At 49.8% G+C, this 27611-nt stretch overlaps 1 protein-coding gene across 7 annotated transcripts in view; it reads right to left on the bottom strand.

Annotated features, from left to right (window-relative positions):
• Positions 1 to 27611, bottom strand: part of Hdac4 (histone deacetylase 4) — a 303466-nt gene that overhangs the window by 56304 nt on the left and 219551 nt on the right. For 4 of the 7 annotated variants that reach the window (XM_045146718.1, XM_045146721.1, XM_045146720.1 and 1 more), the window contains exons 7-13: positions 22234 to 22355; positions 17444 to 17575; positions 13486 to 13598; positions 10427 to 10543; positions 10146 to 10344; positions 7714 to 7952; positions 667 to 921 (exon numbers count right to left, since the gene is read on the bottom strand). In XM_045146718.1, the coding sequence (XP_045002653.1) occupies positions 667 to 921; positions 7714 to 7952; positions 10146 to 10344; positions 10427 to 10543; positions 13486 to 13598; positions 17444 to 17575; positions 22234 to 22355 (1177 nt within the window). The remainder of the gene's footprint in view (positions 1 to 666; positions 922 to 7713; positions 7953 to 10145; positions 10345 to 10426; positions 10544 to 13485; positions 13599 to 17443; positions 17576 to 22233; positions 22356 to 27611) is intronic. The other 3 variants (XM_004667834.3, XM_045146723.1, XM_045146722.1) reach the window with 1 other exon arrangement.

Here is a 27611-nt window from a genome sequence, read left to right as displayed (position 1 = left end):
AGTGGGCCTCAGGCTACACTTGCTGCCCAGGTGCTCTAGGGACTAGCTTTCTAACAAAAGCCAACAGGGAGCTGTGAGGCGCCTTGCTGTCCTGACCTTCTCGGGCACCGTGCAGGAGGAGCAGCAGCTACATGCTGGGGCTGTTGTGGGGCTGAGGAGCTCAGCTAGGCAGAAGCCAGAAAGCAGGGGATAGATCTGTGCCCTAGCATGGTACCCAGTGCTTAAGGACACAACCAGACTCCACTGCTGTGGGGTCCCTGGCTCACTTCTGGCTTCCAAGGCACCAGAAAGCCTCCCTGGCACATTCTACCTTTGAGTCCAGTATTCTTACTCACTGGCCCACTGTCCTAGACAGTTGTCAGTTTTCTCTCTCACTGGAAAGTCATACTAACTTATTGAATTTTTTGTCTCTGGGAATCTGATTGTGTCAGCACTGAACTATGACAGGGCTATGCTTGCTGGGAAGCAGTTAGAGAACAAGAGGACAAGTGTCCAGTCTGCCTGCACACGAGGGCACGGAGCAAAAATGCATCCACCCTTCTCACCCGCCAGGAAGATGGCCGAGGGCAAGAGTGGAGAGTGTGCTGTGTGTGACTCACAGGAGACACTATCCTGGGTAGGCAGGGTGGGGCTGAGGGCTCGCCTCCTGCTCCCCTAACTCCATACCTGTCTGAAGAGCAGCTCCTGCTCGGTAGGTGGGCGCTGGCTGGGTTCTGTCTCTCGAGCGAGCTCTGCTTCCTCCTCATCGCTCTCTATGGGCTCTTGCTTCACCTGCACACCTGCCAATGCAGGCTCCTTCTGCCCGGGGAGCCGGTCCAGGAAGGGCTCATCCAGTAGGGCCTGATGCTCACGGAGCTCCTCCTCCGTCTCCTCAGGATGGCTTTCTGGCTGCCGAGGTGGCTCACTGGGCTTGGGGATCATCTGCAATGTAGAGGAAACAAGCCAAGTTAGAACAGAGGTCATCTGCTGGGAAAGGTTCCTCTATACTTTGCACTTGAACACTAGTGTATCGAGGACCTGTGCGAGCCCAGGGCCAGCCAGCACTATCCACTGACCCACATGTGGACCCCAGCTGCATCTGTGGTGCACAGGACAGAATGCTCAGGCTGTGGTCAACTAGCTGGGGATGAGCCTGGATTCTTAACTTTTCTCTTTGCTGTGACCTCCCTGACAGGAAGTAAGAAAGACAGGGAAGGTTTATTTTAGCTTATAGTCAAGAGGACAGTCTGTGTTGTGGGAAACCATGGTGGCAGGATCAAGAATCAGCTGGGGCCAGGTGTGGCGGCACACGCCTTTAATCTCAGCACTTGGGAGGCAGAGGTAGGAGGATCGCCGTGAGTTGGAGGCCACCCTGGGACTCCATAGTGAATTCCAGGTCAGCCTGGGCTAGAGTGAGACCCTACCTTGAAAAAACAAACAACAATAACAAAGAATTAGCTGGGTATACACATCCATGCCAAATAGAGAAGAATGTCGGTGCTCAGTTCACTTTAGCTTTTTATGTATCCTGGGACCCCATACCATAAAATGGTGCCACCCAGTCAGGGTGGGCCATCCCACCTAAACTGGCCCAACCTAGAAACTCCCTGGCAGACATGCCCAGGGATTTGTGTCTTAGGTGATTCTAGATCCCACCAAGCTGCCAGGGATGGATTCCTAGAGGCAGACTGGCACGGGTGTTCACTCCGTGCTTCTGTGTGCCAGGCACAATCTCAGAAAAGTCCCAAGTTTCAGCAGACTTCAGAGGGGAGCAAGAGTGTGCCGAGAAGAGGCCAACACCAGCTGCGTGGCCAGTTTCTCAGACCAGCACTCTATGCAGCCACCACCAGCAGGACACGCTACCAGCTGGCACAGGAGGGCAACAGAGGCAGACAGCCAATGCTAGGAGTGTGGGGTGGCCCTGGGGAAAGTTCTAAGAACCAGCTGACCAGATTACCACCCTCTGCAAGGTGAAGAAGGCCCCACTGAAGAGTCTGACTGCTGGGGGAGCCCTACTGGCAGTAGGTGCCAAGATCTCTGGTTGTGAGATGAGAGCTCTGCATTCATGTGCCGAAAGCCCAGCGCATTACACACTTTACTTCTAGAAGCCCAAGTGACAGGGGCCACAGAGCTGACTGTGGTGAATGGTGGCAATACGAAGTTCTAGGTGCATAAACCAGCTTACTGGAGATGTCACATTATGTGCTCATGCCGGATTATCACGCAGCACACTTAAAATACCCAGGAATGTGGTTACACCTTGGTAAAGTGAGACAAAGACTCTCAAAAGAAAATACCCAGGAATGTGGTTACACCTTGGTAAAGTGAGACAAAGACTCTCAAAAGAAGTAAGCTGCTAGGCTTTACCTCAGCTGTCAGGATACTTGACAAGTTGGCTTCAAAAAAGCATTCAATATTTGTTCTAAATATTAAATATTTAGTTTTAAGATTTGTAACTATCATACATGAGCCCACCTTGAGTTGGGTGGTCCTCTGTGGCCCTACATCCTGCTGTCACCAGCACCGAGTGCAGCTTGACTGGTAGCAGGACGGGGTGAACTGAGTGTTTAACAAGGCCCTACAGGCCAGTGCCATGGCAGGGGGAGGAGGGACAGAGTCTAGAAAGGGCCTGGATGAATATGCTTGAAGGTGGCACGGCTTGCTAGGGAGTCATGGCAGCAGGATCGGTTGTACAAAGGCAGCTGGGATGGATTCAGGAGCAACCCTGAGCCTCAGGAACAGACCCTTAATGTGCCAGAGGGCACAAGTACCAAGAAGGTATTGACAGGGTGACAAATGCAGGAGCAGCCCACAGGACTCAGTGCACAGATGAGCTCAAAGGACTGCCCCTCTGGCCTTGGGTGCTGGCCTGCCACAGAAAGTGGGGCTGTGAGTATGGGATCTGGGCAACAGATCAGGACACCAGATTTGTATTACCAGAAGTACTAGCCAAGGTCCAGAAGTGAAAATGGAATCATGGATGCTGTGTGCAGACTGGGGGCCTAGGCCTAGAAGATGCGGACCCAGGGGTGTGAGGAGGGACCATTTACCTGTACGCAAACAAATGACTCCCATGACTGACTGCTCCCACCACACACCAAGGTTATGGGTCTCTCTTCAGCATTTTCTGTTGACCCATAATATCTTTGTGGCTCAAAGATGGTCCGCCCCGTGTTCTGCTTAATGACATGTCTCTTTAGTGTCCTTGTAACAACCAGGGCTCCTTGGGGCTTTCTGTCTTTTAGGTTACACTTTTCCTTTTTTTTTTTGTTTTTTGAGGTAGGGTCTCACTCTAGCCCAGGCTGACCTGGAATTCACTATGTAGTCTCAAGATGACCACCATGAACTCACAGCAAACCTCCTACCTCTGCCTCCTGGGTGCTGGGATTAAAGGTGTGCACCACCATGCCCAGCTGAACAGGTCACACTTTTCTTGCACCAGGGGTCATTTCCTCATGACTGTACTGTGGTTGTGCCTCCAGGCAGGAACACTGAGGGTGAGGGGTAAAGGAATGATCCACTCTGAAGCCTGGGTCAGGAGGCTCCTGGCAGTTGAGGTTTGTCACTTTAATGTTGACTCTATCTGTGGCTAATCCCTCTGGGGCAGTGCTGATGTCAGTATCTGTCTGGGGGCCTTCTACTGCTCAGGCCTGATGCTAGGAAGGCCTTAGGCCTCCCACATTTTAGTCTCCTGTCCTGCATGTCAAGGGCTCCCACTGCCAGGATAAGTTGGTAGCTGACTGCGGGAGCTCACTGATGCCATTCAGGCAGTTTACAGGCAAGGCAGGGCCAGGGAGTCAGGTTCTAGACAAAGGAGTGAAAGCTGGTCAGGCTGAGTAGCAGCTCTGCCTTGAGAGGACCACGGGAGAGGATCAGAGCTGTAGGAACATGACAGTCCTTTATAACTAGGTGCTCTTTGCAGGCCTCCTTACAAAGTAGAGGCCTCTGGGCCTCTCCAGAGAAGTCATTGTTTAAGGGGACTTCCTGAGGGAGAATGCTGCTGTGCAAAAGGTTTCTGGAAACCAAGTCCATGCTGCTCCAGTGGGTCACAGGCCAGTGCTGGGCTGGGTCTATGCTACTCTGGTGGGTCACATGTAGATGCCAGCATACACCTCTTACCTCCTGAGGTGGTCAAAGTCCTGCAGGCCCGTCCCCAGAGGGCGCCTTGGAGGCCTGTTGTCACGGAAGCAGGACTACCCATGTCAGCATGCTGCCGTGATACAAAGAAGGCTTCCAGCATCAGGGCCACTCAGCTTAGAACCCAAGTAGGCACAGGTGCCCCAAGCTTCCCTCAGCCCTGCCACCAACCAAGCCTCTCTCCCTCCCTCCCTCCCTCCCTCCCTCCCTCTGAAGTTAGCTCTTTTTCATGCCCGGCTGAGGACTGGCCTCAGGAGACGTGCCAGAGGAGGCCAGGGCCAGAAGGGAGGCAGCGGCAATCTCTAGCTCACGTTGTCCGTCAGGACCCACTTGGATCAACTGAAGAACAAAAGCACTTCATGTTCAGAACAGTAACTTCGTAATGTCAGACTAGAGTTCATTGCCAACCACACTGGCAAGAGCACCAGTGTTTAAAAACCACTGGCTGCACTTGTGATTTGACCACCCCAATGCGTCCAAGTTCTCACACTCATGACAGAGGGCCACTGCGAAGAAGGCAGCTGACACTGAGAAGGCAGCTCCCTGCTTTGTGCACGCCCTCATCCAGTGTATGCACGCAGACTGCTGTGAGAACTGCCCTCAACTCTGATGTCACAGGTCCCTCAATGTCCTCTTTCCATAGAAGCAGGAAGGCATTTTGCTCTGAGCCTAACTTCCCACTTCATGCAATGAGGTCGTGGTGAGTTGGGTCCAGGGGCATTTTCCTGCTGGGCTCAGAGCTCCATTCACCCTTTGACACGTTGCATCCCACAGAGAGCTCCTTCCCCAGCACCCTTGTTATGAAGCACACTGCTGTAGGTCGGGGAATGAACACCCAGCAGGGGCACTGGTGACCACCCCAATCCTGCACCAAGGAGGTGTAAGATGCCGGCAGGCTCATTCTGCCCCTCCGACCCAACAGTCCACTCTCCTAGAGTGAAGGCTGCCAAGGATATGACACCAGGACAGGATTGGGTGGCCTGCTTCGGTGACACCTTTGGAGCATTGGCACTCTAAGATGGAGGCTTGAATGAGCAGCAGGCCTGTTGTTGTCCCCAGCACATCAAGCAGGACGAGGCCAGGCCTCAGGGAAGAGCCTCCTCACAGAGCAGGGTAGGAACGCTGGTACCAGATGGCATAGAGAACATTACTACCTTTCCAGGTGTCCCAGGAAAACATTGTATAAACATTTCAATCAACTGTCATTTGCTACCATAAATCCATCATGTAACAAAATCCAGTGAGATTACCCAGCTTCTAAATCACTCTTCAAGAATGTACCACACAGGAATGGGTGTTCCCCATTTTCCTCAAACCTCCTACCACATCACTCAGGGAGTGACATAATGAAATTAATAAGCCTAGGCTGGAATTAGAGAGACAGTGTGAAAGTGCTTTTGACACCTGGTGGTACAGACACTTGGCAGCCACCTGTCTCACCCCAGTAAATGCTTTTCCTGTATGAAGGAGGGGATGTTTGAAGCCCTCCACTGCACTTTCTTTTTCTGTATGTGTATGAGTGTGGTCATACCTGTATGGAGGTCAGAGGTGGTTTTCTCAACTGCTTTCTACCCTATTCTTTGAGATAGGGTCTCTCACTCAGCTAATAAGTACAAGGGATCCTCCTCTCTCCCCTCAGAGCTGGGATACAGGACTGCACCATCACACTCAGCCTCTATGTGGGTGCTAGGAATCCAGCTCAGGTCCTCACTGTTACGTGTCAAGCACTTCACCCACACAGCCTCTCTCCAGTCCCTGAGGGACCGGAGGTAGGGATCTGATGGTGCAGTGGCTGGAGGGCAGGAGGGGTCTGGCTTAGTCTATGCTGGGCACGGGGTCTACAGTAGCTACCAAAGGTAGCAAGACACCCAGAAGTGGCGTCCTTGATACTGGCCCACTCAGCCTGTAGAAGAGAACACAGTGGAGCGGGCATGGACAAGAAGTGATCACTCTGAAGACCCCCATCTTGGGAGGGAAATCAGAGCAGCCTCTGCACATGCACTTCTCTTCAAGACAGCTTCTCATCCCGAGCCTTCCCCACACTTCCATAGGGAAACAACAGAAGGCCTGGACCTTGAAGAGATAGGACCCACAATGGAGTGTCTTCATCTCAGTCTCCTAGAGTCAACAGAAGCTCAAAATTACTAGGTTCTAAAAATAAATAAATCAGTAGTTTTAAACTGTATGCCATTGTGCACAGCATCATGAAAGTCCACTCCACTGCTCCATCCTACCCAGGACAGAAACCTTCCACGTCCAGTGTATCCGCACGTTATGTGCCATGCCATCCTCCCTTCCATCATGGTTCTTAGCACACAAGGTTCTGTACTACCCAGTGGACAGCAGGCATACTGACTATTGCATCCCATTATAGGTAAGAGAGAAATACTGTAATTCTTAACCATAAAGTTCATGCTTTCTTTAATGTAAAATTCAGAAGTCTTTGGTACATTTACAGAGCTGTCAAGCCATCACTATAACCTAACTTGAAGATGTTTTCATTGCCCCTAAAAAACATGCTATTCCCACTGATGGTTGCTTCCACTACCCCATGATGCCCCACACCCTGACAACCACTAACCTACTTCTTATCTCCAAGGCTCTGCCTATCCTGAACATTTCATGTGACTGACATCATAATGACTCAGCTCTGTGACTAGCCAGTACTGTATTATTTTCAGGTCCCAAAACACCATAGCACCCCACTGCAAAGACAGACATGTCCATCATTCACCATTACTATATGGATTCTGGGGATGTTTCTACTGTTTGGCTATCAAGAGCAATGCAGCTATGGAGGTTCATGGTCATGGAAAAGTATTTGTGAAGACATTTTTCTGTTTCTCTTGAAGGATCACTGCAGGTCACACATAGCCTGGCTCAGTGCTCACGCTCCTGGGCTGATTTCAACACAGGCATCTGAATTTCATACCTAGGATGTTTCACACTGGACACCAGCATTTGATGGAAACAGAGTCCGTTTCCCACAGCACTTACCTTGCCCTGCTTCCTCCTGAAGCTCGATGAGTGGGGCTTTGGCGAATCCTCTGGGTACACAGACCTCTTCAGGCTGGCCTGGTCCCACCTCCAACCTCTGACCCCCACATTAAGTGGTTGCAAGTTCCAGGGGACTTGGCATATGTGCTATTTGGACACAATGCCACTGGAAATCTGGGACCTCTGGCTGTGCTTTGCTTTATGATCTACTTGGGAAATGGTCTTTGAAACCCAAAAGTGGAGGGCCCAGGTGGGTGACCCCCATGTTGAATCAGAGGCTTTCTTGCACAGGACATAGTATGCTGGCTCACATGTCCTGATGGGCTGTGGGGGAGGCCTTGGGCCTCTCCTGCTATAGACACATGGTATTTACATGTAGGTGGCACACAGCATGGTGCCTCCCCCAGACTGCACTCCAGTGTGTGCTTTGCTGTTCCTCCCCTCCCTGCCTCTGGCCATTCAAGATGGGCGTGGGGACCAAGGAGGTTCAAAAGGCTCTGGGCTGCCATGGTCCACGGGACCTAGCTGTTTCCCCCTGGTGTCAGCTGTGTGGATGGCAGATGCAGACCCACCTCACCTCTGGTGCAGGTGTCGACTCACCTTGCTCAGGTGCAGCTGCTGCTGCTGGAACTGCTGCTTGTGCTTCTCCAGGAACTGCTGGTGCTGCTGCTGGATCACGAGGTGCTGCAGGGCCTGAGCATTCTGCGGCAGTGGCGCCGACTGTGTGCGCCCCAGTGGGCGATGCTGCCGCAGCTTGTGGATGGATGGGGACACCCGGTCTGCACCAACCAAAGACTGTGTGTGGAGGGGCAGTGCCCCCAGGCCTGAAAGATACCAGTCTGAAGATAATATGGAGGAAAAAACAGCAGAGGGGAAGAGGAAGGAGAGAGGGGGAGAAAAGCTGTTGAGTGACCAGTGGTGGCAACGATGTACACCTCCCTGTGACATGTGAGCTGCTCTGCAAACAGACCCATTTCAGCTGGAGGTGGTAAAGCCCTGGCATTAGGACACAGAGTAATGTGGATACAACTATCACCTAAGAGTCATTCCAGTACAGACTGCCTGGCAGTTCTACCAAAAGAACCAGCTCTAGGAGGGACCAGAGATCCCCTGGGAATCAGCCTACCATATATTCCATGGCAGCCCTGGTAGCAGGGCTGTGTACACACACAGACACCCCCCGCCCCAGTAGGAGGGGCGGTCTGTGGCCATCCTCAGGAGAGAAGGGAGGACAGCACACTGAAGGAAGCAAACCTCCAGTAGTACACAAGCCAAAGCTAAATGAGAGGCAGGCAAGTGCAGCAGACACAAGGAGAGGGTGGAAGGCGGTGGCTGCAGGCAGGGCCATGGGTAAAGAGGGGCCTAAAGAGAGAACGGGCCTTAGAAAAGAACATCTGCTTCCACACACCTCCTCTGGCTGGTCAGTCAGGGTGCTGGGCAGGGGAAGGAAGGTGGTTCCAGTGCAAGGCTAAGAAGCCGACCTCTATGCTGGCCAGTGCTGTGCAAGTGTGTTCTGTGATGAGCAAGCTGTGGCCTTGCTAACAGCTGACATGCTGCACTCTTCCTTTCAACTCTAGCAGGAACATCACTGATCCAGATAATGGGGAGCTTGGACCTCTGAGGACAGACATGAGGAGGAGAGAGCTGCTCTGGAAGCTCCTTCCCTCAGGAGAATGAGTTGAGGGGCTCCGGCAAGACCCAGCATCAGGGCCACATGGCAGGGAGAGGTGGGGAACGGCTTGGGGAACACTAGGAAGATGAAACGGGGTGGCTGGGGAAGAGTGTAGAGGCACAGGCCTGAGAGCTAAGCACCCAGGAGTTACAGGTAGGAGGATCTGAATTTTGAGGCCCGGCTGGTATATCAAAGCAATACCACCAATAAAAAGAGAACAACAGGGATGGCTTAGTGCTTAAGGCATATGCCTACAAAGCCAAAGGACCCAGGTTTGATTTCCCAGGACCCATGTTAGCTAGATGCACAAGAGAGTGCATGCAATTGGAGTTCATTTACAGTGGCTACAGGCCCTGGTGAGCCCATTCTTTCTCTTTCTCTCTCTCTCTCTGTCAAATAAATAAATAAATAAAAATATTTTAAAGAGAGAGAACAACAATGACAAAATACCCAGCTTCTACATCCGAGGACCAATACCCACTGAGATGCAGGGAGCCAGGCACTGCCTCATTGGAACACAGCCTTTTCAGCCCATCATATTCTAGCACCCCACTTCCCAGACGGGGACGTGAAGCACTCAGACAGCGAGAAGAACACAACATGAAGCTCCAGTCCATGGTCAGTGAGACACCAGTCTAGGGCTGGGTCCAAAAGGCACCCTCTCTGTCTCAGCGGACACCTGGGGCTGGGCACAGCACTTCTGTCAGATCAGTGATCTGGAAGTGCACCGCGGAGATGAACATGTGAGACAGGAACATAAGCCTTACACGCCCACACACCTATTCTGGACTCCCTGACACACCATCCAGAAGCTGGCCTTAGAGGAATATGAGAGTGTACAAGGCCTGTGGCTTTGTGGTGAATCAAAAGGATGGTGTGAAGATAGAAATGGTCATCCGCCAGGTGGGTTCTCCCATGTGTCACAGAAAACACGGAACCCTGTCATATCCGAAACAGCACTTTCATACTACTATGATTATGCCAATTTCACAAAGTTCCTATTTTTCTAAATATAGCCATCTTCAGCTGGAGCCCATTTGTAGAGCATTTGCTTTGAACAGAAACTGATGTTTGCCTGGGTCAGTTCAGTGTTTCCAGCACTTTTTCGCTGGAGTCTTCCACCACCATCAAAGGCAGGCACAGGAGCTGAACAAAGGGGTCCTGGCCTTGGTGTGACTCCTCAAATGACAGCTTTCCAAGAAAGATTGGTGTATCGCTGTGTTAAGGTCATTATCACATGACAGGGGCACACAAAGGTACTGTCTTGGGGACTCAGGTGCTCTTTCCTCCTTCCCGAGACTGAGTGGGCTAGCCTAATTGCCCAGAGCCCAGGCCATGGCCCTTGGTGCAGGGTGCTCACCTGTGACAAGGGGTGCCTGTGTGGGTGACTGCTCCAGCAAGACCATGTGCTGCAGAAGAGGGTTGTGAGTTGTCCCACCATCCCGTTCCAGGGGCGAGGTGCTCAGATATGGGGTGAGATGGGTGCCAGGGAACAGGGAGATCCGCTGTTGGAGGGCTGGGAGAGCAAGCCTCTCGGCGTCCTGTTGGCCTGCTGTGCCCTGAAAGAGACAGCCGGGGATACTAAGGATGCAAGATCACAACATTCACCCATGTCACACAGACCCATGGAGGCCAACTTACAGCAGAAGGGCCAGTGGCAGGAAGCCCTAAGGTGATATTGGGTAAGGATGGCGATGTGTAGAGTGGAAGCGGGGCAACTGAGCCTTCTCGAGTCACAAGTCTGTGTGCCAAGCTGGTCTGCAAACAGAAGACAACATGACCATCACAGGGTCTACCATGGTTCTTTCAACATGAGTGGCATGCACCAGGAAGACTGCAGGGAACATTTTCAGTGCACAGTACTGATGTGTAGATACCTGCTACACAAACTCTAAGAGGGTAAAGCATGCTTCAGGAACGGAGACACGACTCAGTGCGTGAATGCACCCTCCTAGTCGGAGTTCTTTTTTCACCTTATCCATTGTCACCCTCTTTCTAATCCATTTCTGTATTTGCGAAGAAGACCTAGGGTAGGAGATTTACCACCACCAGGACACAGAGAAAATGCCCTGATAATGACTGCGGGGATGCTGGTCTATGACGAACTGGAAGTCACACAACAGTACACTTGCTACACAGAACTCCAACCTCTGACACAGGAGCCTGGGAGGGTCTGAGAGGTCAGGGCAGGCTGGTGGGAGCATGCTGGGATATGGGCTACTGCTGTGCAAAATCCTTCTGCTATAGAACAGACACTCTCCCTACATGGAAATAAGACAGTCAGTAAGAGTACAATGAATGAGCAGAGTAAACAAACAAGGCTGAAGGGACACCAGACTGGCTAGGGCAGGCCAGACATCAACACAAGTGATGTTTATCGTGAATGCATAATCCCATTTTCTCTTAGTTCTCACAGTAGAAGCTATTATTATTGCTGAGAAACACTTCTAGTGCTTTAAATTTTCATTTCCAAGACAAAAAAATGTGTAAGAGCTGAGGGTTATCACCATGTAACCTGTCTGCAGTCCTGGCTAGGAAATGGCTGCTTTTTCCCCATAGGGAGCATAGTAGTGCCCTAGACTTTCAGGGGGACAGAAGGACATTGTCCCAGAGCTCACATTAGTGTTCCAGACCTGCATGGACAGGCAATCACGGGCTATGAACATGAAGGTCCTGGACTTTGCAGAGAGCCACTTGGGAGCACGTGTGCCTTACCAATCTCTAGGTTGTGGTGACAGGCAGGGATGTGTTAAAACTTTTCCTAGACGACTGTATGTGTCAAAAGTACGAGAAGTACTGGTAAGTTGTGCTTCAGAGATGTTAGACTGTCACAGAAAGTAGATGATGTGATGTTCTTAGTTGTAAACAAAATAAGCAGAGCTTCTAATATTCGCGAAGGTGTAATCCCCTCACCACTGAAGTGGCTGTTTGGGTAATTTATATGTGGAACTAAAGCAGTCTTCTGAGCACTGTCTACTTGCCCATATAGAAACAGCAAGGCATTCATGGTGCAGGCTGTCTCTGGGTAGAGCCCTTGGAATGGCCCACTGCATGATGGGCTCGTCCACATCCTGGGAGCACTGAGGTTCCATAAAAAGCCAAGGACCTGTGGCTGGAGCCCTGCACACACGGTCTACAACTGTGTGGACTCTGGGATGGGAAGGTAAATGGAATGAGACACCAGATGCTCTCCAGAGACCTACTCCCCTGTAGAGGAGACTTCAGAACACTGTCTCCACAGGGCCCACCCCACCATGCCTTGCCTACTTGCAGGTGTCCTGCTTGCTATGGGGGCAGATTTCTGCTTCCTAATCAGCCCTTGGCCATCACACATCCAGTTCAAATCTCTGAAATTGGCAAAGGTTAAGCACATGAGACTAAATACTCAAAAACCAGCTCTGCCTGTGACAATGAGTACTGTGATATGAAACACAGGCAACCTGTTTATAATTATTGGGGACATCTATATTAATTTATGGCAGCTTAATTTACATATTACATGGCTTATAAAAATCAACACCATACATATCCACCCAAATGAGGTACCGTAAGTATCTGGGCCCACCATCAACAAGAGAGAACAGGAGTCTACCTCCCAGGGTAGGAAGCAGTTTTGTGGTTGTGCTCTGAGGCCAATGACAGGCAGAACTCGGCCATGCTCCAAGTCCTGAAGAGAAGGCTATTAAAACTGTCAACAACCAAAGAAGTCCTTAAACGAGAAGGCTGAAGAATATAATTGACTAAGAAAATAGATTCATAAAGTAAAAGAAAAACAAACAAACATGTGGATTTAGTGAGCTGGGGACAGTAGTGTGCACGTCAATCCTAGCAGTCACACACTTTTCTATAAAGGGACTGGACTGGAAAACTGAGATGAAACACTAAGTACTTGTGCCTGTGCATCCCAGCTAAGCCTGTCAACCCCTTGAAAGGGTAGGACTCACTTCTCAATATGCAGGAAGTTAGGAAGTAAACTATGCTTGCTAAATCACAACCCCTTGTAAGTTAGAAGGAGCTCAGAAGGAACCTCCTCAGTAAGCTACTGCAGACATCAGACGGCCGTTTTGGCTCAGTGCAGAAAGCTGCTTAGAGGGCGCTGCCCGCCTGTCCCAGCCCGCAGTGCCAATGTAGGCAGCCTGAGTCCTTGGTGTTCTGCAGCCTGGAGAGTGCCTGCATCCCCATTCGTGGACAGCATGTGGAGCAGCCTTCTCTGCTGTTGGTGCTCCTGCCCTGAGTAAGATGTGGGTGCCAGAGATGCTTGCCAAATGAGGGAAAGGTGCAATGTACACACACATGCCGGGACTTTCTGTTCCGGAGAGAGCCAACCCGACCCTTCCTCTCTTACAGTGGTGACCACTAGTGATAATTATCTCCCTGACTCCTGGTTTATTGGCTGATGTTTTAATTTGTTGATTTCTCAAACATTTTCTTTCTTACTACACATTTATTCCACCTGCCCACTGCTTTCCCAGGGTACCATGACATGCAGTCTGGATGGGTGCTGGTGAGGGAAAGATCCTGACACCATATGAACTAACGTACTCACACTTCAGGGAAGCCATACCAACGGCAAGGGACAGACAGGCCCCAGAAAGCCCTCCAAAAGGAGCCATGAACCTGGCTGGATAGCCAGGCTTGGGAGGAGTGTAGGTGAGGTACTTGGCACATGGCAGTCTGTGACTGGCCCTGTGTGCACTGACCTCAGCTGGGACGTTGGGCACTGTGGGTGCGATGCCATTCTCGGTGCTGACATTCCCAGAGCTGCTGTTGGGAGAGCTGGGCCCGGAGCCCGGAGCACTGCTGCACGCGGAGTCTGTAGATGAGAAACAGCAGTTGGGTCATGCTGGGCATGAATGTCCCATGCTCATGGCTGGTGCTGGCTGGGCACAGATGGCAGTGCTCTAGGGATGGCACTGTGGACCACTTCTCTTATGCTTCTTCCTGCTCACCCTGCCAGTGGGCAGAAAGCAGGACCAGAAACAGGATGTAGCTCAAAGCAGGGATGGTGACCACATGCTGACTCCTGGTTTGGCGGCTGCCCTCCCGTGAGCTCACAGCTCTGCTAAAGCCTTTAGAGAAGGGGCACACTAGCCTAGAGAAGGGCACACTAGCTGTTGTGTAGCTCTTGAGAACTGAAGATGGTTTGAACCACCAGAAAGGTAGTAAGGCCTATAACACAGTCTAACAAAACACAAGCCAACAGAGGCCCAGTAACTTTGAACAGTGAAAGGTCAAATTCACTGTGATTCTATGAAAACATTTTCAAACCCAAGCAACCTACAGTGACTGCTCAATTTACAGGAAATCCTCGTTTGGTTATGAACTACCAAGTATTCCGGAAATAGCCAGTGATTCCAGTGGCTGGTGGGTTTATCTGAAATCACACAGGAGTCTTAATACCAATTTGCATGTCTTTGGTTCCACCCTGCTCAGTGAGCCAGGTTCTGCCACTTCTCACACATACAGGGCTGCTACTGCTTCCAACCACACACAGTAGACAGCCCTGAGCTTTCCATGTTCAGTGAGGTCTGTCCCAAAGACACATGCTATGTTGACTGTTTTCCTGAAAAGTCCAGGTGCCTGCCATTCTGGAAACAGTAGGACCACTGAAGTGGCTAAGGGACACCCTTATTAGTAATCTCATCCACGCCTGTCAGCCTGCCCGAGTACAGGCAGACACTCAACCTCTAAGGACTCCCCAGGCAGTAAGTTGCTCAGAAAAATGGCTGCAATTGTAGCACCAAGGGACATGGAAGTGAGGGAAGAGGGTGTGGAGAGAACAAATGTGCCCACTACCCTCAGATCTAACAGGAGCTTAGCCCTGGTGAGCTCCAAAGATGTTGTTCATCACCCTCCTCCCTCACCCCCCCGCCCCCCACACACACAGAGGAAGAAGCTGGTTCTCCAGCAGACAGCTGTTCTGGCCTTAAGTAAGACACAAGGGCAAACACATCCATCCTCATGCTAATTTGGGCAGACAACAATTTGGTTCTCTTTGGACCAACCTGCCCACTAAGTACCCTGGGTGGGCCCTTATCCCCAACAGCTACCTGCACCATATTTCCACCTTACAATCCTATATCCAGTGCTTCTGGACAAAACAAGCTCACAGCCAGTGCCCCGTCACAGGCAGTGATGATGAACACAGGAATCAGTCTTCATGTTGTGCACCTTCCCATCCCTTGTGCTAATGTCAACTGCAGTGCTGGCTCATTGTGGGGTGGCTGTCTGCATTCACCAGCATGGAGCTCGAGAGCTAGCCTGGACTGAGGAGGAGTCTGTGTTTCACTCCCAAACATATGCTTTCTCTAGCCTCCACTCTGCCTTTGGGGGTCACGCAGCCACCATGCCCACCCAGACCCTGCTCAGTGCTGCTACACACCAGGCCTTGGCAAGTCCTCCTCAGAAGCATGTTCACAGCAGGTCCCCAATTAACACTGTCACCTACACACACTGTAATGTGAGCCAATACAAAGAGCATGCATCTAACTACTCATCCACCTTAAAAAAATTTTTTTGTATACATTTATTTATTTATTTGAAAGTGATGGACAGAGAGAGAGAGAAAGAGAGAGAGAGAAAGAATATGGGCACGCCAGGGCCTCTGGCCACTGCAAACAAACTCCAGACACGTACATCCCCTTGTGCACCTGGCTAACGTGGGTCCTGGAGAATCCAGCCTCGAACCAGGGTCCTTAGGCTTCACAGGCAAGCACTTAACCGCTAAGCCATCTCTCCAGCCCTGCTCATCTACTTTTAACTAGGTAATGCCAGGACTTATTTCATAACCTTCCTAGGAACCTGATATAAGGAAATTAACATGAGCATAAAATAAGTACACACATATAAACTTGCTGTTATTATTTACATCAGCAAAAGGAGGTGCCAGAAATATTTGTGACCATTATCAGGTGAAAAGGCTGCACGGTAAGAGCCACCACATTAACTCTGGGTGAGCACACACTGAGGAGTGTGGGAAGACGGCTGAGTGCAAGCCATTTCCAGGCAGGCAGGTGTGGTAGCTTATTTGCTCTTTTGAGTCCTTCAACCAGTGTGGACTTCCTTGGCTACTGAGAAGAGACCAGTGTAAATCTGTGTCTTCAAGCTGGTCTCATGGTCCTCCAGCAGGGCATGAGTCTCCTCTGCTCAAGGGTCTTCTGGTGGGAGGCTACCTTAATCTACTTGGATGATTGTTCCCACAGTCCTGGCTGAGCTAGTCAGGACAAGCACAGTCCTTTCCCTCCTCACTCAGCAACAAGCTGTAGCTCTGATGTCACCTTCTTGACAGCTCTATCTGGCCAGAATGGCTTCCATGGACCTTCCTGCCCTGGACTTATGAGGGGGACTGTTCTGGCAGAGCTGGGCACTGACCAGTGCTATCATGCTGGCCTCCTGGGCTCTCCTCTCTGGTGGCCTTGTGCCTTAATTAGATAGAAGCAGCTTCTTCACTGTGTTAAGACTACACCAGCCTAGTCTAACTTTCAAATGACAGTAACCACTGAATGAATGGGTGGCAGTGCCAACTTTTTATGTGGTACCTGGCACAGTCTGCTGGCGGCCCTTCTCACAAGCTGTGTGCCTAGCTCATGCGTGTGTGAGGCCAGGATCACACCAGGTGCTACTGCAGGCAGGCAGGCTGCACTTGAGTGTCAATACTTTGCACTTGCACAGCCCCAAACTCTGAACAGAATCCCCTTTCTAGGCAGCAGAATTAGCAGAGAACAGAAAGCTACATGGCAAGAAAGGCTGTGGTAAACAAGAGGTCTGAGTGCACACAGGTGGAAGGCTCCTTTTTACACAAATCCCCAAGCTAGAAGCTGGTCCTGGAGTAAGGACTTGCACTGCTGACCCTGAAGTGCCTGGTGTAACTGGCACATGTCTAGAAAGCCAGGCCTCCTGTCCCAATGGCAGGTGTGTGTGAGACATGGCCACTTGCTAAGAAGGAGAACAGCAGGAGCCCTTCTGCTCCTCCCGGACAGCAGCACATTCACTGCAACAAATGAGAACAAACTGGACCGGCTCCATTCACAGATCAACAACCAGACCCTTGGCCTCCAAACAACGCTCACGGCCTTGGGTCGTCCTTCAGGAGGTTCTGATTAGCACTCTTTCTCCTGGAGCTATGATGAAGAAGCATCAGGGGTGAACGCCATGGTGAGGCGTGAGCCCTGGGTGAGAGGTTTAGCTGGGGTGCTCCTCGAGGGACTGTCTGCCTACAGGTAGGGTTCTGCCTGTGTCCTGCTGCTTGTCTACCACAAGATGGGGCCAGTGGCAGCAGGTTCATTGAAGTGGAACCAGCTGATCTCCTTACTCGGCTCAGTCAAGTATAGTGGCAGGGAACACTTGGAAGGTTCTGGAGGTGCCAGCTTTGGGAGCACAGACAGCAGGCAGGAACATACCATCACAACTAATGGGCATGGTAGTATCAAATCCACCTTCAGAGCATTCCTAGGAACAACCCCTAAAATGTTATACAAGATGATCTTTCCCCTGGGCTAAATGATAACCTTCCTGGAACCTGAGCCATGGAGCAAGACTGGGCCAGGCACTCCTGCAGAACAAGACTGTGTTAGGGAACTGTACCAGGTGGAGACACCACTGTTCAGAATGCCATTGCAGAGGGATAGCAGGGGTGGGTTGACCTGTTTGCAGACATACCTGTGACATCCAGGGGACGCTTTTTTAGAGCAGTGACCACAGGGCCATCTTTCCTACGCAACAGGGGGCTGCTTCGCCTCTCAGCAACTTTTTGCTTAAGCCGGGACCGTAATTTCAGGTTGGGTTCAGAAGCTGCATGAAAGGAGATGTAGTTATAGACAGGGGGACACAGCTGGTAAACATCCACTTAGGACACTGAGTGGAAGGCAGCACTCTGGGCAATGTGCTAGGACCACCTGTCATGTGTCTGGGGCTTGCCTGTGTCATATATATGTTGCCATTCACGCTCATGACGTCATCACAGTGTACCAGCAGACAACAAGTGAGGTCACTGGCTGATTTATTGGGCATAAGAGGAAACTAATGAAGAGTGTTTGTTGTTCAATGGGGAGCTTCTTAATGTGCTACTAAATGAAGCCTCTCTAACTTTATGATAGCATTGCTCCAAAATCTAAGGGAAGCTGACCAACAAGTGCCTTACAGGTCTGAGAACCATGTCATTATCATGGCTTCTACATCACACTGGTTTTCTGTTCACCCATGGGTAGCCGCACCTCACAGTCTAGAAGCAAAATGCCCGTTCCAGCTCCAAACTGCATCTGTGAAGGAAGCTCTGAAGAGCAGGGCCAGACACGCTGCTCCACAGCTAGTGCCTGTCACCCCTGCTGTCAACACTGGCCAAAGGGTCAGCACTGGTAACCATTTGGCTGTGATAGCTCTCCTGTGTGGACAGTGTTGTGGGTCTTCATGGACCTGCAACTGGGGAGCTCATGGTGAGTTCCCACCCTGGCAGGACTGTAGACCTATCCTGCCTCAGCCCTGGGTGGTACAAGCAGAGCCTTCAGTAGTGCAGAGTGCCACTCCCTGGGAGAGGCTATCTTTTACATATGTGCTTTCAGAGGCCAAGACAGTCTGGGAGTACCCACATAGCACACAGCCACCTGCAAAAGCCCATTGGGTTTGTTTCCAACTTTAGTCAAGCTTATCTATTTGTAAATCAGTGAGATGCCACCTCTTGATACTCGGTGCCTGCTGCTCTCAGTCCTTCTGTGTGTACAAGTGTACACGTGTTTGTGAATCAGTGAGTTGCCACCTCTTAATTCTTGGTGCCTGCTGCTCCAAGTCCTTCTGGAAGGGTACGCTCCTCATTTCAAGATGGAAATTTCCCCACAATCTGCATTCAGCGTGCCAGGGCTCACTCTAAGAAGGCCCACCTTGGGAAGGTCTGCTCTGCATTTCCTCTACTTGGAAGGGGGTGTGGTTAATACAGATTTCCTAAATTTTTTTCCTAGAAGTTGAGGCAGGATGGGCCTTGTGGCGCCAGAGAAAAAAGAGACACATGAACTGTTGTGGGCTGCTGTCTTACTATGACCGCATTTGATGCTACATGAAGGTCCTTTCTACTTCGTGCATCTGGCTTTTTGTCTGGGGATTGAACCTGGGCCAAAAGGCTCTGCAGGCAAGTGCCTTTAACTGCTGACATCTCCCCAGCCCCAGGAAGTCTCTTTCCAGATGCTATGGTGAGCTGTAACTGTGCTATCCAACTTCCTGAGTTCTAGAAACATGAACTATTAAACAATCTATTCCTTACACATTTTTGTCTTAGACATTTTGTTATAGCAACAGAAAATGAACTAGGATGAGCACAAACTGCAAGGTTCAGTCCAGTCCCTGGTACCTTTTCTTTCATGACTTCACTGATGCATCCATTTTTAGTTTCTTTAAATGACCTCAGAGACTCACCTGGGGTTATCCTTGAGACTTCCCAGAAGCAGTGGGAAGGGAGCAGTACCACCTGACCTTGATTCCAGGCAGAATTCTTGTGGGATCTTGAGGGACAGAGACTACTGCTGTCAAGCATCCAGCAACTATCTGACAGAAAGTTGGAGCTGGGTCACAGAAGGTGACTGTCTGTGGAGGCTGGATTTGGAAGACCCTGTGTAGCTCTGAGCGCTTGTGAGAGGGTGAAGGCAGGAGTGAGGATAAGCAAAGGTGTGGGAGCTCAGCTCTGTGTGGTTAGTTTGAATAGATGGCCCCCAATATATTCATTGTTTTATTAGTTTGTAGTTTGTATCTGCAGCCACCTGGCTGGAGGCAGTGCCACTGGGCAGATCTTAAGGTGTGGTGGTGGGTTTGAGATTTCAATCTAAAGGTATGCAAAGTGTGCCTAGATGGATATCCTGAAGTGTGCTGTGCGGCTTTTGGCTTGTGTTTCCCTCCCCGTGCTTGACCCTGTGAAAGCAGGCCACTTCTTCTGCCATTACGGAGCTTCCCCTGGATCTGTAATTTTCAATAAATATCCCTTCCTCCATCACTGTCCTGGTCTGAATGTTCATCTCAGCAAACCTGAGGCTGCCTGCTACACTCTCATACCAGCAGAGTAGACATGCCCGGCTGCCAGACTTTGACTACAAAACTATGCTTATTTCCATGTAGGCCCCCACTACATGAAGCAGAAGAGGTCTTGCCAGCCCGTTCCTGATGTTTGTGGGCAGTGAAGCAAAGACCAGGAGGTGCTCTGCCAGGAGGGGTGAGTCACTGGTGGAAAGGTGTGGACCATGTAACCTCTCAGGGGTACTAGAGCAGCTTTGTATCATCCTTCTCACCTTCCCTGTGTCTCCAAGCAGCAGGGGAAGGTGCACCTCAGGGGAGAGTGTCCCCTAAGGCACTCATGGCTGAAGGAGCTAGGGAGGACTTGGGGAGCTGGGATGGCTAGACCTACTGTGGCTCTCAACACGTGCAATCTGTCGTGTTGTATTTTAATTTAATGAGGGAAATAAGACACCTGAGCTCATCAGGGAGCCCAGAAAACATGCATGGAGGCTAGAAGAGAGCAGGGGAAGTTGCTGTGCATAGGGGTTAAAAGCCTTTAAGGACTGAGCCAGCCTGCAAGGTCAACCGGATGTATTTATGGGCAGTCACTGAAGAGCGGCATGTGACTGGATCACAGTACATCACAGCAGAAAGCTCCCTTACTGAAGTCTTTCACGGCACTGCCTCCTCAGAAAGGCACAGATGGCAGTCACTCAGAAGCAGCAGAGTTTAAAGGGCTTGTGAGCAGCCATGTCCAGGGTGACACAGAGCACCTCCTCTATACTGTTTTATGAGCTTAAATACTTCCTCTGGAATGCTCATGATCACTTTTATTAATGAACTGGTGATACCTTGTTAAAAACTGTAAGGTAACCAAATCTTAGAATCCTCTGGTGCTTTCCCAAGGTGAGATGTGTTTGCTCTCCCATTCCCCCAAAGTGAGCACTAACAGATGGAACTGTACTGCAAAGTTAGAAGCAGTATAGGTCGTACTGGCCAGGGCTTCAAACAGTTCCAAGAGAAATGCAGCCCAGCACAGGGGCCCCACAGTTGTGGCCTGGAAAACTGGGAAAGGTGGCAGGGGCCCTGGGCCATATGGCTCTGGTGAATAGCGGCAGCTAACAGCATGAGTGTGTAGTCTCCATCCTGATGGTGGCCTGAAGGTACATGCTATAAATGACTCACAGGCTTGTGCACCTTGGCGCTGGAGGCGACTGATGGCTAGCAGAGGCCATGAAAGCAGAACTTGCAGTACGATTGCTCCTGGATGTGTGGAACCCCAGGGACTTGCTCTGGGCTAGATGGGGCAAATGGACTGCACTATTTCTTCCTAGGGACCCTGGTAGAGAGGATTCCCACGGGTGTTTACAGGAAGGCATGGCCTTTAGTGAGACTCTGTGTTGGCAGGTTCTCAGTCCTCACAGCAAGACCATCTACCAGAGCTGACAGGGTTACCTTATCTCATACCTCAAATGTCAGTCAAGTTCTATCTAGGCTGAGTTCACCAGTTCTTCCCTTCAACTCCCAGTTCCAGATTTTAGTTTGCCAGAAGCCATGCTAAATCATGCCTAGGGCACTACCTCACCCATCACAGGCCAGGGTCCCACTTTCCCCTCCCAAAGCCTTCCCTCCTTAGGAAGTAGGGTCAGGAAAGCCCTCTCCTCCCTCACAATGCTTCAGTATAGTGACATGCTATATGCTTCGGTGTTTATCTCTGCCCAGAATTGACAAACTGTGGATTCTGTGGAACTATTTTAGTAACGGCTGTGTTGCTCAGACCTCACTTCCAATAGAGGGTACCCAAGCATTCCCCACACTGCCATGCACTTTGGGGGATGCATCTCTACCTCAAAGGTACAGGCTACACCAGTCCAGAATCTAGGACAGCTTCCAGCAGACCTTCCCTTCTTCACACCCCAAGGAACTGTTCACAGCCACCCTGGCCCACTTCTCCAAAGCTCCTATTCACTATAACCATAACCTAAGAAGACCTAGAGTGTCCATGGATGTTATACTTCCCATTTCCAGAATGATACTGCTGCCTCTGATGTCTCAATATTCTTCTCCTTCTGTCCATAACAGCTGTCTCATGATATGGGGTGTCTTTTCCCCAGGACACTTGCTTCCATCTGGACATTCTGATAACCCGTCTGAGCACTCACTTGACCTTGGCCAGCACATCAGCAGGAGCTGTCTTAGCCCCAGTCACTACCCTGCTGCTCTGCCCCAAGTCTAGAAAGCTGGTGTGTGTATGAGGCCTGCCTCTTCTTTGGGGATGAATTATAAGGAGAAAATTCAAAATGATGTTCTAATGCAAAAAAATAAAAAACAAAAAACCCAAAAACCCAAAAAGCAAAAACAAAACAAACCAAAACAAAACAGTATGTAACCCCGCACAAGAGGCCCACAATGCAGCCTGGGCCAAGGGGCCGCAGCCACGGCGGAGGCTCCCAGGCAGCAGCACGCTGCACACTGACCTGTTTTCCTAAGTGGAAAGTCATCTTTGGCGTCGTACATTCCCAGGACTGGGTGGTTGTAGGAGGCTGACACCCCACTCTGGGGTGGAGAGCTCTGGTCCAGGGAGCTGTGCTGTGTCTTCCTGGAGAAAGGCAAAGGCAGACATCAGTGTGTCCAAGGCATCCTAAGTCCTTCCCCTCTGTCAGCTCCTCTTCTCCAGGGATAAGCTGAGAATAAACTAATGCCAAAAGGTACCATAAGTAATCAATGGTGCCAATGGCCCCTGCCTAACTGGGCCCTGTAGTTCATTCTCTGCCCAGATATATCCCACTGATATCCTTGTCCTGGTCTGTCCTTATGACTACTAGACTCAGCACTGGCCCTTAAGACAGCATGGAACCCCCTCACCCATGCTTTCAACAGAGCACATTTCCTGGCCATCCCCCTTTCTGTGTAGCTCAGTAGCAATGGATATCTTTGCCCCGAAAGTCACTATAGAAGCACACTTCCTTTCTGAATGGTCAAGCACAGCTCAAACTCTTAAAAATAGCCAGACAGGGCCAGGCTGCAGCTAGATGAATGCTCGGAGCAGGGAAGAGGAAGAGGTAAGAGTTGGATCCTGGGATAGAGGGGGGGTAACACAGGCCACCAAGCAAAACCTAGATACACTGGCAGCCAAGTCTTGATCCAAACATTGAACATTAAAGATACTTCGCAGGTCTTGAAAGTGTGACATTTGTTTAATGACTATAAACAAACTTGCAGACTTTCTTATTTGGAATTTGTTAAATGAATTATTTGAATACAGCTCTCCACATCCATGCACCTGGAATTATTTGACTTACGAGTGAGAACTTTAAAATATGCACAGGTGTATATTTAAATATCTGAAAGCAAAAAATACAAAGAATAGCTGAAGGGAATCTCAGACAACAATCCAAGGAGGGCAGTTTTCTGGCCTATAAGGCTTAGCCTGGTTGGTATTCAACCTGGCTGTACATACTTAGAAGAGCTCCTGAGCTGGGGAAATTGTACCACATCAGGCCACACCCACCCAAACTACCATGCCGAGCACAATTCTGCTGCAAATATAGGCTTTTTCCCAATCAAATCTGGGTGTTCCATGATGTGCAACCAGGCTGGAGGGCTGTGCAGCTGAGGAAGCGCGGCACATGTGCACCTAGCATAACTCACGCTCCACCCCAAGCCCTCTTCACAGTCTTCGCGAGGGGCTAGGGAGACAGCTCAGTGGGTAAAGTGCTTGCCTTGCAAGCAAGAGGACCTGATTTCGGATCCTTTGCACCCACACAAAAATCGGCATGGTGGGGTGTCCATTAACCTGTTTTCCTGAGTACTAGAAGGTGGAGACAGGAAAATCTACGGCCAGTATAATCAACTAGTTTAACCAAATCTGTGCTTCAGGTTCAGGAAGAGATTATCTCTCAGAAAACAAGGTAGAGGGCTAGAGAGATGGCTTAGCAGTTAAGACACTTGCCTGAGAAGCCTAATGACCTAGGTTCAATTCTCTAGATCCTACAGAAGCCAGATGCACATGGTGGCATTGGCATCTGGAGTTCATTTGCAGTGGCTAGAGGCCCTGGTGCACCCATTCTGTCTCTGTCTGTCTCTCTCTCTCTCTCTCTCTCTCTCTCTCTCTCTCTCTCTCTGTCTGTCTGTAAAGGCTCTGTCTAAAGCTAAAATAAAATAGAGATTGAGGAAAACACCAGACATTGACCTCTGGCTGCCACATGCATGTGCACATGTGTGTGTACATGTGCTTTCACATATGCATGTACACCATACATGTGGGGGGAAGCCTGCAAACCATTTCTTTCCAGGTCATATTGTCACATAGATCCCCTATGGGTAATGGGGCCTGGCCAATTCCAGACCTTTCAATACAACATTATTTAGGGCCTTTGGAGTTCCCTTTCTTCTTCATAAGAAACAGCATGAGGTGCATATGCAGTATTTGAGTTAAAAGAGTTATTTATAGAAAAACAAACTATTTAAATATGGTAATTTAAATAAATGTAACAAATATAACTATGGTGGCAGGGTTTCTTCATAATTAAGCTGGGAGCTGGAGAAACTATAGTCACTTAGGATCTAACAGACTTTCTCTTATTGTTTGATCTTTTGAGATGTTGTCAGCATTAAAGCCCACTTTCCTTCCAAGCTTTCAAATGAGCTGACACATGGGAGCCACTGGGCACAGTTTATCCCCACTATCTCCTAGGTCAGCTTGTGGCACACTTGGAGAATTTAGAGACTCTAGAAGGGGCTCTCATGTCTTCACAGAGAATTCATCTTCCAAGAGCAGCCTTCCACCCCACACTGTGCACACTACCTCCTCCTTATGCCAGGAACAGGTAGCCACTAGGAAATATGCAGGCTACAACCTCAGTGTGGTGCCCAGGGTTAGGTTCTGTGGAGGATCCAAAAGTGTGAGCAAGATCAAAATCCTATCCTTGGCTGAGATCACACTTCCACCTTCACTTCACCTCTACCTGTCACCCACCAGCATACAGGTGCTCAGCCCAGCCATACCTCCCACTCCAAGGGCAGGACTGCACAGCAACTTCTACCTGACTTTCCCTGACCAAGAATAGCTCTGGTTTTCCATTCTTTAATTTCCAACTTAGCATGAAGCCAGAAAGATGTTGGTAAGATCTAAGAAGCCCTGGGTGTACGCACTGGACATTTTATCTGAAGGCAGTCCTTGGGGCTGTAGCCAAGTAAAGCACCTATCTAGCATGTGTGAGGCTCTGGGTTCTATCTTCAGCAGCACCATCAACATCATCCAAGATAAGAAGAAAAAAAGCCAAAAGAATAGGGCTGAGGAGATGGCTTGATGTGTAAAGTACCTGCGGCTCCAATGAAGGCTTACGCCACAAGTACCCTAAAAAGCTGGGCACTGTGGCCCCTGTCCATAATCCCAATTTTGGAGAGGCAAAGACAGGAGAGTGTCCAGTGCAGGGCTGGCTGCTAGCCAAGTAAGTGAGCTCCAGGTTCAGTGAAAGATTGTGTCAAAAATGAAGGGGAATGTGGCCTATGGCCTCCACATACACATGCACACATGTGCACATAAACACACATGCATACATACACATACTCAAAAGGTAGTCCTTGTCTTATTCAAGAACAGAAAAACAACTGCTGTGTTTTCTTTATAAGCATTATCTTATGTAGAATAAGTGTAGAATGAAGAATAAAGACACAAATTCAAGTACTTAAATTCTATCAACTGGCCTCTCCCCTTGCATCAAATTTATACTAGTGATCTAAAATAAACAAATTTCATTAATTGAGTGTGACAGCCTGGTCCAACAGATATGCGAGCTACATGTGCCAGTTAAATATAACAGCCACATCAAAATGAGTAACAAGAAATGAGTGAAATTAATGTTAGCATTCTACTTGAGATATAAAAAATTATTTCAATGTGCAATTATAACATGGTGCTTATTAATAGAAATCCTGCACCTGGCTTGTCAGCCTGTCTCAATTTGAACCAGTCATGTGTCACATGCTCCAGATTGGAATTTTGGACACTTCCATAACCTGTCCACCTCCATACTGCAATTAAGACCTTAGAGTCCCCCTCTGCCTTTTAGCTGGTGACCTACTAGCCCAGTTTGACCAGTACATGGTCCTTGCTCTGCTGGGCCCAGTTCCAGTACACATCAGGCCTATAACCTGCCATGGGCTCCTCTGGTCTGTTAGTTAGGAACAGGAATACTGCTGCCAGGGGTGAAGCGTCCACGCCTGGGTGTGCACCCGCATTCTGGGGCAAACACTAAAAGGCACACTTGCTGAGCCAAAGGGTGGGTGGACTTACTGATGTGAGAACCAACTTGGTTCCCAACAGGGCTGTGCCTTACTTGGCACCTGTGCAGGTATAGCTGTCTCTGCCTTGCTACCTCTAGCCTCTTGAAGATTTAGCCAGCCCAGTAGGCACAAGGAGGCAACTTGCTGTGATGGCTGCTGAAGAGGTACAGACCACCCACACACCTCCTTTTGTGATATAACCATCCCTAATTTGGCCTGTATTTTTTGGTGGGCTGCTTATCTTTTCCATATTATAGACACTTACTGGACAAATGTCCTACAAGTATCTTATGCTTGACTTTTTATTATTAAAGGTGCTTTCCAAAGAGTAGAAACTTAATATTTTGATGTCTGTTTTTGAGTAGTGGGTTTATAGTTGTTTTTTTTTTTTTTTTTTTTTTTGTCTACTCTTCTCCCCCACAAAATTTTATTCCTGAAGTTTTACTGGTTTAAGTCCTCATGTTCAGGATTCACAGGCCTTGAGCTCTCATCAGGTGCGTAAAGTGGGTAACGATCTGGCTCTTTCCTTTGAAGACTGTTCTTCAGTGTCTTGCCAGGGGCAGTCAGTGTGCATGAGTTTTCACTCCAAGATGTTTGGTCAGGGTCTTCACATGACAAAACAAGCAAGTCTGTCTCCAGGAGGACAGCCTTAAAGTTAAGTTCTGTTGCCTTCAGCTAGTAGCACTCTCAAACCCATTCAATGTAAAATGTGTAGGTATACCCCACGAAAGCCAGGGCAAGCACGCCCTTACTTCCAGAAAAGGGATCTTCTTTCTTCTCAATTTGCCATCCCTTCCCTCTAGAAGCTACTACTCTTTCACTCCAGTCTCCAGACATGTCCCCGCTGCCCTTCCTTCTTGCCTGTAGGAGGCACCCTGTCCCTACCAGCTGGGTACGTTCTGCCTCCACCCAAAGCCTCCATGTCCTCTGTTCCTGCCAGTCCGTCTCCCCATCTCACGCTGCCATCTGCCCCTACCACTGTGACTGTCCTCCGGCACCTCTGCACAATCACTTGCAACCCACAAGTACCTCTTCTTGCCAAGGAGCCTCTGAATCCCATGTATTACTCCAGCTCCTGACCCCCCTTCTCTAGACCCCAGGTGGGCCTCATCCTCCTTCCCTTCTGAAAGGGCTCCTCTTGCTACCCTAGGCTGCTAACAATCTTCTAACAATTTGGTCCCTCACTGTCCTAGGCAGACCTCCCTTCCCAGGTACCTCCATCTCTCTTGGGCCCTGGCTTGCTCTGCTCTTTGTAGTATCAATCCATGTCTAACTCCAAACCGCCATCCCAAGTACTACCCTCTGACAATAGCCACCCCAAAGGTGGTCATGGGACAATGGTGATTTAGAACAACAGAAGCCTAGCTAACCTCTCCAGCAGGCTGCATCATAGGCCCCAGGCTGCACTAGGCTCTCTCAGGAACCCTTCCCTTCACAGTCACCCTCTTCACTGCTATCATTTGTTGCTCCTCTGAGTTACAAGATCCACAGGCATGCTTTGGGCGGAGGGCAGCCACAGAGCATGTAGAGGACAATGAAGAGCATCATCGTAAAGGTGCTTTTTAAG

Source organism: Jaculus jaculus, chromosome 4 (assembly GCF_020740685.1).
Source record: "Jaculus jaculus isolate mJacJac1 chromosome 4, mJacJac1.mat.Y.cur, whole genome shotgun sequence".
Classification (NCBI taxonomy): domain Eukaryota; kingdom Metazoa; phylum Chordata; class Mammalia; order Rodentia; family Dipodidae; genus Jaculus; species Jaculus jaculus.
This window is presented reverse-complemented; position numbering and strand designations above follow the sequence as displayed.